General features: G+C 32.8%; 1 protein-coding gene across 1 annotated transcript in view; it reads left to right on the forward strand.

Moving 5' to 3' along the window:
* Window positions 1–9,491, forward strand: part of LOC126775408 (fatty acid synthase-like) — a 32,346-nt gene extending 22,855 nt beyond the window's left edge. Inside the window, exons 32-40 of the mRNA XM_050497301.1 lie at window positions 1,277–1,432; window positions 1,632–1,883; window positions 2,517–2,670; window positions 3,952–4,156; window positions 4,696–4,846; window positions 5,083–5,257; window positions 7,623–7,799; window positions 8,392–8,494; window positions 8,914–9,491. Coding sequence (XP_050353258.1) covers window positions 1,277–1,432; window positions 1,632–1,883; window positions 2,517–2,670; window positions 3,952–4,156; window positions 4,696–4,846; window positions 5,083–5,257; window positions 7,623–7,799; window positions 8,392–8,494; window positions 8,914–9,491 — 1,951 coding nt within the window. The remainder of the gene's footprint in view (window positions 1–1,276; window positions 1,433–1,631; window positions 1,884–2,516; window positions 2,671–3,951; window positions 4,157–4,695; window positions 4,847–5,082; window positions 5,258–7,622; window positions 7,800–8,391; window positions 8,495–8,913) is intronic.
* Window positions 9,492–11,920: the final 2,429 nt, after the last annotated feature.

Here is an 11,920-nt window from a genome sequence, read left to right on the forward strand (position 1 = left end):
GACCGATTCTTATGAAACATTGCACATACATTGAGTTTCCGTGAAAATACAACATTATGTTAGATACAATTTGGTTGATAGTTTTAGCTTGGGTCTGATGGTGGGATTATGAGGTGGACATTGGAATTATTCAAGCCTTTAAAACATCCACGAGTTTGGGCCCATTTAGTTGGTTTTGATAAGTTTCATATAATACTTTCTGACGAGTGTTTTTTATCCTGAAGACTGCCCACATTTTGTTGTAAGAGTTTGCCCCTCTACATGGACCTATACCAGAGAGGTTATTTATCCAATACTCTTAACCAAATAACAAAAAACAATAATATGAAATAAAAAGGTTACACTCAAATACAATGAAAAAGGATGCTTGAAATAGCAAGAGAAATATATTGAAGAAATCGCGCTACAATTGATGAAGGAAACAGGCATACTGAATTACAAAATGTACGAAAACGGTTAGCAACAAAAAGGCCTAAGCAATGCGAAGCGACGTCGAAGCAGCGGGAACGTTCTTATAGTTACTTAGCATCAAAAATTCTTAAGAGCGTGCCTAAAGTCAGTAAAACTTCAGATTTCTCTCTCTCTTCTCGGCGCGCGATCTTATTTCTATGATTTTTCTAATTACAACGACCGTATTGTATTGTATACAATATTACAATAATTAATATAATAGTTAATTGCCGTCAATTTTTCCGTACTCCTCTCAACTCAACAGCTCCGCAGTGACTGAGTTGAGAAACAAACATATATTTCAAGTATAGGCGATATTCGACAGATGTGGTTTTCCGTGGAAAGAAAATGTAGTAAACGTCGAAATCTTCTTATTCATACAACAAAATAAAACGAAAGAGTTTTAAATAATGTAGTTATGCATACTATCAGTATAACATCGTCAGCGATGAAAGTAAAAATCTGTGACATTTAATAGAGTAAAATAAAAACATGGCGATGCATAAAAACCTGTGTTATTACAGTATAATTAAAAACGACTTGTTTTAGAAAATGTGATTCTAAGCCCATTCAAATATATACTTTAAGCGTGCCTCACGGTAATCAAAATATTATTTTGGCTGATTTACAATCAAATATATATATGCCAACATTTCATATATGTTATATATTGATTGAAAAAAAAACTATTATTTCCGACTTTTTAAATAATAAGAGTATAACAATCATTTTAAAGGCCTGTAACGTACAATAAATGTACGTTTTATTATTAGCCTTCATACATTTTCTGTGGAGAACTGACTAAAAAGATTAATTAATCCTCTAGGTACATTTGTGATGAAAATTTAGTCTACATTGTCGTCGGAGGTCTCGGCGGCTTCGGTCTGGAGCTTGCAGATTGGCTTATCATGAGAGGAGCTAGAAAAGTGCTGCTCAACTCCAGGAGAGGAATCAGTAATGGTTACCAATCGTCGCGACTAAGGTAAATTATTTCGACTTAGTCAAGTCTTTAGATCATAACTTCTTTCAATACCATTTGCAAGTTTTTTTATGTTGCAATACCGGAAATGCAAAAGCAGCAGAAGTATTTGATTAAGTAATTTTTTGTTAATGAATTTAGTGAAAATGATTCAGGCAAAATATGTGTACATTTATATTAAATAAAACGTATATTTTAACAGAATGTGGTCCGGTTATGGAGCTGATATACAATTTTCAACTCACGATGTCACGAAAGAGGAAGGATGTGAACAAATGCTGGAGATGGCGAACGCTATGGGAGACGTTGAGGCGATATTCAACTTGGCTGTGATATTGAAAGATTCTATTTTCCAGAATCAGACCCCAGAGTCATTTAAGGCATCGTTCGCTCCCAAAGCACTGGTTACTATGAATTTGGACAAGCTGTCAAAGAAACTGTGTCCCAAATTGAAGTAAGTTTGCCACCGTTATATTATTGGTTTGATTATGCATTTTTGTATTAACTTTATCAAATGTAAACTAACAACACATAATCATATTATATAAATTGAAGATATAAGTGAATACAGGAGTTGTTTTCTTCTTCTTGTGCCTCTCCACTACTGGAGGTTAGCCATCAGCTCAGCGAATTTTTCGCGGACAACAGGAGTTGTGTCACTTTTTAAACATTCTTAATCCAATAAACCTTTTAAGCGACTATACAAGTATACATGATGATATCTTCAGCCATCACGTTTTAAACTTTAAGAGCTATAAATGTAATAGTTGAGTTGTCTATAAATAATCGTATCCAAAAAAAAACAATTATTCTTTGATATTTATCAAATATATAAATCTTTGTGTTTCATCCACTTATGAATTCAATTGTTTTATTGGATTTTAATTAAATTTTAAAAATAAAATTTGTAGTCATTACTTTTAGTATAGTTATTTAAACCGTTTTTAATTAATGTCTTGTTTTCGTTTAGAAGCTCCTCAAACAAAAAAATATATATAAACAAAAATATGATTTATTCACTTGTTTACTTTCAATAAACTTAATTCATTTCTAAATATGGGAATAAAAATTTATCGGTAATCACTAGGGACTTCGTGATATTCTCATCCGTGTCTTGTGGTCGCGGTAACGCTGGTCAGACCAACTACGGTTTCTCCAACTCTGTGATGGAGAGAATTTGCGAATCGAGAAAGAAGCTCGGCCTCCCCGCGCTCGCGGTGCAGTGGGGTGCTGTCGGGGACGTGAGTACGATAAGGCTGTATGGTTAATTAGGCTTAAATATAACTATTGTGTCCTAACGGTTCGCTGCTGGTTAGCGTTATGCTTTAAAAGCTTCGATAGTATACATGTATTATGTATATATACCCTACCTTCTGTTATCAGAATGAACTTAAAAATACGAAGAGTCTTTCTTGTATATAACTTCATTTATTATACTAAAACTCAATAATGAACAAAAAAATATCATATTAAGAGATGAATCTCTAATATCTTTATCTTTTATGTCTAATTTATTTTTCTATTAGAATTAGACAAAAAAATCTTGTCATTAGAAGGAACTTAGTAGACACAAATTAAGCAGGTGAAAATTAATTAGTGTTTGATTTGCCCGGAGATGAAACTTACAACCTCCGGTTAAGACTCGGGTGTTCTATTTACAAAGATTGATAAAACATTTATATACCTATAAAGGCAAATCACACTACACGTTAAGATAAAAATGTTTAGTGATTCATCGATGATGTATCTTACTAAGTTTTTGGATTTTTCTGTCAGAATATTCTCAGTAGCAGCTCGGAGTCTCGAAGTTGGAGTTGTGTACACTTCCATTGCCTCGAAAAGCACGTAAAGTCCTGCGCCTGAACTCGTTCCGGTCGTGTCGGATTGCCGTCCCATCGGATTATGAGAGTTACGGAATTGAGAGTGCACCTGTGTTTGCGTACACACTTGTATACTATAATATCTCCTGCGTAGTTGACAAATCTCTCTTTAGATCCGCCAGCCGCCGTGGCTGAAATCGGCCTGGAGAACATTATTTTACTGAGGATAAATAAAAAATTTACATTATTTATCTATTTAATTATATTATTATTTATAGTTGTACCAGACATTGAAACAATTATTTGAATAAAAAATAAAAAAATGCAATAAGTACAACAGTAGTTATCACATGGATTACAATATTTTTAAATATGTCTTAAAAATCGAATTTAGTAGGATATAATATAGAAAGCTTTGTTTAAGCGCTTACGTCCGTCTTGTAACCAAGCATAATTATGACAGCTCCATATGATTAAAGCTGGTAAAGCTTAACGTGAATTCCTACAAGAACAAAACAAAAATGACCTTTAAAACAATAAACTTTTCACGTTGTTTTTAAATATATACGCAGATTACATATCATATATGCAAATTACATGCTTACTACTTTCCTACAAAATGTATTTAATTTATCAGTGTATATATTGTATATTTACAAAATATTTCTCAGGGTTTATAACAAAGTTTCTTTATTTACCTAGGTCGGTCTCGTAGCAGACATGCAAGATGAAGACGTCCAATTGGAAATCGGTGGAACTCTCCAACAAAGAATTTCCTCCTGTCTGCTATCTCTCGACAAATTCTTGAAACAGGATGCCGTGATTGTGTCCTCGATAGTGGTAGCTGAAAAGAAGATTGGAGGTTCTGGGTGTGATAGCGTCGTGGATGCAGTTGCTCAGATTATGGGTAAGAAAAACAAAAAAAGAAAAAATAAACAATTTAACAGAATTATACTATAGTTAATGTACACTTCTCTCGTTTGTTATCAATTTATAATTTTAATACTCCAACAATCACAAAGGTTTTTTCTCATTCGTCATTATTTCATATTCAATTACTGAACGGATTACTGTCAGAGAATTGACCAATCCAATGTCAAATATTATAATAACAACAAACTCATTTCGTTGTTATGACTTATATTATTGTTTAACTTTCATTGTCCAAGAATAAATATCATAACGAATATTATAAATGCGAAAATGAATTTGCATGTTATGCTTTGACGTATTAACTACTAAATTGATCATTATTTTTTTAATTTACGTTAATAGAGGTATAGAAAAGAATATAAGATACCTAACACGAGACCGCCACACGCAGACTAAGCTGCGGACAACTTTATCACCATATGGTGGAGAGTTATTCAAAAACTAGACTAACGTAAATACTACACACCTACACAAGCACAATCATATATTGTATGGATATCTATTGACTTCCAGGTATCAAAGATCTAAAGACAATTTCTCAACAAGTGGCTCTTCCTGAACTGGGCATGGACAGTATGATGGCGGTCGAGATCAAACAAACCTTAGAGCGAGAATTCGAGATTTTCCTGACAGCGCAGGATATCAGAACCTTGACGTTTGGAAGGTTCTTATTTATTACTATTTCTATGCAATTATCATTTGTAAATCATGATTGTGATTATATCATTTAAGTCATGTTCTCTTGTTGTATATAGTTCATATCCTCAGTGCCATCATCCTTGCATTATATAATATTTTAGGTAACATTTGTCTCAATTTTAAGCACATCAATTATTTTAAGATATTTTTTATGTTATGATATATATTATAATATTTCATATTAATTTAATTCATCATCAGGTTAGTAGAACTAAAAGCGCAAAGAGAAAAGGAAGCATCGACGGCAGTGACATCACGTCCCGTCATCCTTGATGAGGCGGCTGGTCTCAAAGTCCTGATGAGAAACTTTGGTGATGAAAATTTGTCATCTAAACCTTATATATACATGCCGTCTGTGGTTAGCGATGGCTCTGAGGTAAGGAAATTGCAGCTCTCTCTATCACACTTGTTGTTGAACCCTGTATGCCTTCGAACTTTTAAGACTTTCATTTATTTTAAGCAACTATGAACTCTTAAAATTTCTCGATTCTTGTTTAAAGTAAATTCTTATGACCGTTTTCTATATAGTTAGAAATGTATATATACAAATTAATTGGCAACATTGGAATCGTGAAGTGAGTATGTAAAGCAGTATTTAATACCTTTTAAAGTCGTATTTATTTATTTAAAGACCCTGCTCTTAAGCTACTATGGTATCGACGATTCAAAAATATGACGCAACCTTCTGAATGCCGCCCAGACCAAATGTATTCTTCTTTTAGCCTCCTTCTCAAAGTTGTGCAGACCAAGTTGTATAGTTTGGCCCAGGTAGATGTATTCCTGTTCAACTTCAAGTTATGAGCCATTTACGATCACTAGTTTCGGGGATATATATTGGTTTGCAATAATTTTGGTCTTTTCAATGTTCATCCCGAGACCTACTTGTCTTGAAGAATCCCTCAGGTTGTTTAGTATCTCTTCCGAATTCTGCAGTCTCCGCCATGACAACAATGTCGTCGGCAAATTGAAGATGTGTAATGTGTTGGCCATTTATATTAATGCCGCGTCCATTCCATTCGAGCATCTTGAAGACGTTCGTTAAAAAGTTTCGGTGATTTCATCTCCTTTTCTTACCCCGCGATGCAATTGGATTGGTGTTGTGTTCTGATCTTGTACTTGGATGGTCATGATTGTGGCTTCGTAAAAACACTTCAACGCTTGGACATATGAAAGTCAATTAGGTATCTCTGCATGGATTTCAGAACAGCCCAGGTCTCGATGCTATCGAAGGCTTTTTCGTAGTCCACAAATGCTAGCCATTGAGGCTGATTATATTCCTCGGTCTTCTTTACGGTATAGTACTGAAGCCTTTTCAACAAACAAATTTTCGGGCAAGACAATTCGTGATTACCCTCGAAAACAACTTGTAAACTTGGCTTAAAAGTGAAATGGGCGGTAGTTTTTTATCAGAAGAGTTTTATTAACCTTCTTGAACAGCAAAAACAGCACTTCTGCTCCATGTCTTCGGTGTAATACCATTGTGGAGGACGGAATTAAAGATGTTAGCCAGTTCTCTCAGAACTCGTGTGCCTCCTGCTTTGAGAAGCTCTGAGGTAATTCCGTCATCTCCTGGAGCCTTGTTGTTTCCAAGTTGTCCGAGAGCAATCTAATCTCGCCCAAATCGATGTCGGGAAGATCGTCTGATAAGTGGCGTGTCAGTCTGGCTCGTGGGTCATCCACACTGTGGGACTCAGGTGGAGGTACAAAATTCAGTGGTTTTAACCCACGATCATCGGTTAAGATTCACGCATTCTAACTACTAGGCCATTTCAGATGTAGTAAAGTATATTATGTATAGTTGTAGTTGTGTTGTTATGTATGTATGTAGTTAAGTATATATACTTTTCTATTGGTTTGGGCTTAAGCATTGTTTTTCATAGTGAACCATTCCGTTTCATATATTCATGAGTTACGTTTTAAAAGTGAGTGAATTATATTGATGTAATAATATAATAGTGTTTTATCGAAAACATGTGACTGTGTAGCACATGAAGTGTTATATTAGCTTATATTATTAGTTCAGACTCGAGTTATCGAGCTTCGTGTTCAGTTTCCATTAATGGTATAGTCTTCTGGGTTTGGTAATAAACAGGCATTCGACAGGTATAAATTTTATATCTGTAGGTATGTTGTATGTATAATATTTAAGTACGTTAATCTTGTTTTCTCAAATTGAATTGTATTCTTTTTTTGAGACATAAATTCTTAAATCATAACTATTTGACATTCTCGTCGCCTTCTTTTAGTAGAATCTAGATTCGAAGCCTGTCGAAGCCTTACATTTAATTTACTTTTGTTTGTCAATTTTAAAGTGCTACTATAAATAACGAGCCGGTTGGCGTGGTTTGTAGATACTTGCCTTTCACGTCGAAGGTTGTGGGTTCGATTCCCATCCACGACAGACATTTGTGTGCATGAACATGAATGTTTGTCCTGAGTCTGGATGTAATTATCTATACAAGTATGTGTTTCCAAAAAAAAAGTAGTATATGTAGTATATCAGTTGTCTGGTTTCCATAGCATAAGCTTTGTATAAGCTTAATTTGGGATCAGATAGCCGTGTGTGAAAAATATGTATATTGATTTCGATTTATAGAATTAATTACATGTTATTTTATTTTACCCAACAATTTTTGTCAGTTTTGAACATTCCTAGTGAATAACTCTCTCTAAACTTAATATTCACATCTTGACTTTACATTGAATGTGGAAGATTATTAAAAATATAGTTTTCCTTTCAGATCGACGTATCAGTTCACGAAAAAGTGTTGACAATGTTCATGCTGCCTGGTGTAGAAGGATGTGCTTCGGCAATGGCTGCCCTATGTCGTGAACTTAAAATCAAAACTTGTGTCTTGCAGTTTGGCAATGACGGGAACCGGGATACGTTAGACTCCTTAGTCAATAGATTGCACAAGGTTTGAATACTAAAAACATATTAGGATTAATAATCGCTTTAGTATAAATTAATTACAAAAATCGGCGAACAGAATATCATGTTATATCACTGGTATGATTTTATGTAATTTAATACACACAAATAGTATAAAAGTACAGAACATATTTATTACAATATAAAGCACAAGAAAGAAATTCACATAAAAAGGATAATTGTTAAGCAAGACTACAATCGACACACATTATTTGAAGAATGTTAGAATTTTTTATTTTCATCATTCTTCTTTTCAATCATTGCTTACTGTTTCTTTTATAAAATAATTACCAATTATTGGTATGTATATAAATGTATATTATTAAAAAAGTAGTATTACGTAATAGTAGAACCCTATAATTAATATAATAGAAGTCTAAATTTACACTAATCTTAACGTTGAGCTTACATGGTTGTCTCGTTGAGAACAAAAGATGGTATTGATTCCAAATCAATTAAATTCGACCAGCAATTAACATAAAGGACACATAGATTTCGTCGATTCTTACTTGAGATTTTTCCTTAGCACTATAATATCATCAACGATATAAATAAATGGGTTATTTTATTTCTTTCAGACTGTTAAATCAAAATTAGCTCCTGGAAGCCCATACATACTTCTCGGATACAGTTTCGGTACCCTACCCATGCTAAAACTGGCAAGCCTGCTGGAAAGCGAAGGTTTGTATCTTAATAAATAAAGTTTTTTTTAATTTAGTTGTATAATATAAATTAAAGTAAGCTTAAGCATAAGGTTTGAATAAGAAGAAAACGGTGCTTTTTACTAGAGAACAAATATTAAGAAACAAGACAAAAGCCGAATATTATATAATGAGTCAGAGATGAATAGTCGAGAAAAAAATAATGAAATATTTTAAACATAATTTGACAATGCTAACTTGATCTATCTTAAATATCTAACACAAAAATTGAAATATGTACCTATTTAATGTTGATTGTTCAGAGTAACTTCTTAATATTTTGGCAGTCTTTCTGGCTAAAATCCACATTCCGATCAAGTAGCATTACGTCGAAACATTTCCGAAGCAAGTTTTACTTGAAATTATAATTTGCAACAAATATCAATTTAAAACTTTCAGGTCACGATGGCACAGTCTTCTGCTTAGATGGCAGTCCGGACTTCATCTACGGGTTACTCACCTCAACAATGTCTGTCACAAGCGATACTCAGTTACAAAACAACTTGATTTGTCGAACCATCGACATGGTTGCACCGAAAAACAAAATCAGCAACACAATCATGAAAAAATTAGAAGAAATCGAATCATATGACGAGAGAATTAAATACGCTATAAAAGCTTCTCCCGTTCAGATGAAATATTCAGATAAATTCGTAGAATCGATCGCAAAATCAATTTTCGATCGTCTCAAAATGTCCCTCGACCAAGCCGAACTAAAGAAGATCAAGGCTCCAATAGTTCTTTTGCGACCAAAGGAAAATCCACCCTTTTTGGTGATTGGAGAGAATTATGGTCTAGACAAACTCACAGAAGGTCCTGTGACCGTTCATCTCGTAGATGGTAACCATGTCAGTATACTTGAAAATAAAGACTGTGCGAACATTATCAACAGAGTCATAGCTGGATATGAAACAGCAAAAATGGATAAGAATGTTATAAAAAATATGGTCGATAAGCAGTGTCTAGAAAAATTATAATTACTACTTTTAACACAAAATAAATCATGCATCCCAAGTGTTTTATTTATTTATTATTATTATTAAGCTGGGTAATGATGAATATTTTGACATACATTATTATTATATTTGTACAGTAGCTATTTTTAATTTTTATATATTTAATAAGGCATTAATGTTAATAAAAAAAAAGATAACAGTTGTTGTTAAATTGACAAACAATTGTTGTAAAGTAACAGTCTTTATGTTCTAAATTATTCTCTTCTAGATTAATGTTCACAATGGGCCTCGAATGGCTATTTTCATTAAATAGCCTGTTAGTATTTTTGTAAGCTTTATTATACGATTTGTATTACAGTAAAAAGATTTTAATGTAATAATTTCCAAAGTTCGTTTGTAATTTTTGGGAAACGCAGTATCGGTGCACATGATGTTGATCGTATTGATCAACATCATCCCCTCCTCCCTCGAACCGCTTAAAACAAAAATAAAAATAAATAAATGAATAAAATAGTGCACAGAAGTGTGTAATCAAAAAGGAGGTATACTTTTATCTTAGCGCGTAGTACTTCGCTACAGTCCGTGTCGTGGCTACGATTTATAGGGTACTACTTCGCTATGAAGTTATCAACAAGCGCTACGAGCTGCTATCACTTCCTACGACACTTATACCCTTTTCGGAATCCTGTTGCCCTGGTACTTCAAATTGGATCACTTATAATCGTAATACGATTATGATTATTATTACGATTATTATTTAATATAGTTGGGGTGATTATTTGCCAAACCATACATAGAAAAATGCTAATTAAACACTCCCCTCCTAAAATACATACTGCTATGTTAAAGCATTCTCAGTAATCTCCAGATATAACAGGATGGGGTATATTTTTTTTTTTTTTTTTTTATAGAATAGGAAGGCGGACGAGCATATGGGCCACCTGATGGTAAGTGGTCACCAACGCTCTTAGACATTGGCATTGTAAGAAATGTCAACCATCGCTTACATATCCAATGCGCCACCAACCTTGGGAACTAAGATTTTATGTCCCTTGTGCCTGTAATTACACTGGCTCACTCACCCTTCAAACCGGAACACAACAATATCAAGTATTGCTGTTTTGCGGTAGAATATCTGATGAGTGATATTCTACCGCAAAACAGCAATACTTGATATTGTTGTGATATATAACGTAACAATGAGGTCACAGAGATTAAAGCGTAACTGGGAGATGACTTTGAAATATTTTGCGTAAATTTGAAAATATGTTCTCCACTTGGACAGCCGCACAGGACGCAAAGTACATATCACTCATATGTACCGACAATACAATCAGGGATCAGAACTCATTATTTTTATAATTAATTGAGTTTATGAGCAACAAATACGAAGAGAATAAATAAAATTATTATTTTATGCCTGCCCTGCCGACATAACTACTCTTTTTTAATTATTATTATACTTTGAATAAAATATAATAAATATGAAAAATAACTTTAAAAAAAATACCTATAATAATAAGCATGAAATTATCTGGATCTTTTATAATACTAAGTCAAGTGAAAAAAAAAAGTATTTTTACTTATAATTGAATAATCTAAAGTGTCCTGCATAGAATATATTGATTAAGATAATGGGAACATATTTTAAAGTGCAGTACATATTTGTTAAATAATATACTTAATTATAGCACAAAGTATGCGATTAAACACGATCGTAAAAAACGACATTATAATTATTTTTTTTAATAAAGAAAACATTATTATGAATCAGCACTTTATTAGGAAATATTGAATTGACAGTGAACTCAAAAATTACAACCAATCTTAAGAAATAAATTAACGTAAGACCCAAAAAAAAATAAAGAAATACAATCCGATACACTTTTAAAAATAATATATATGTATATGCTAATAATTATTTATTCAAATGAAAGACAAAAATATCAATAATAATAAACTGTTTTCAGCTAACAATAAAAAAAAAAACAAAGAAATAATTAGTGATTATCTTACTACTACTACTATCTATTCTGCTAGCGATCACGTTTAAGAATTGTTGGAACTAGCCCGCACCCTGCGAACCACCTGTGCACCTTTTTCGCAGTATTGCGTAAAAACAGTCAATATTTGTTGCAGCAAACATCCCTAAGCACTAGAAACGAGACAACCCCATCAATTCGTTAAGTATATAATTTTATTAATAGCGGTATGACTCCATTTGTCAACATTATCATTGACTAACAATTTTCATGACTTTTGAAATGATATTTTAATAAAAATTTGTATTTTGGAAATTCCTCTTTTCTACCTTATGAATATTTTATTGGGTTTTCGAATAAATATTTTATATTTAAATACTACTACCAATCTTTGAAATAACGTGTTTAATAATAATATTAATAAAATTCTCATTTACAAAAGTTATTTGGTGTTATATATCATAATTA

This window comes from Nymphalis io, chromosome 18, assembly GCF_905147045.1.
Source record: "Nymphalis io chromosome 18, ilAglIoxx1.1, whole genome shotgun sequence".
Taxonomy (NCBI): domain Eukaryota; kingdom Metazoa; phylum Arthropoda; class Insecta; order Lepidoptera; family Nymphalidae; genus Nymphalis; species Nymphalis io.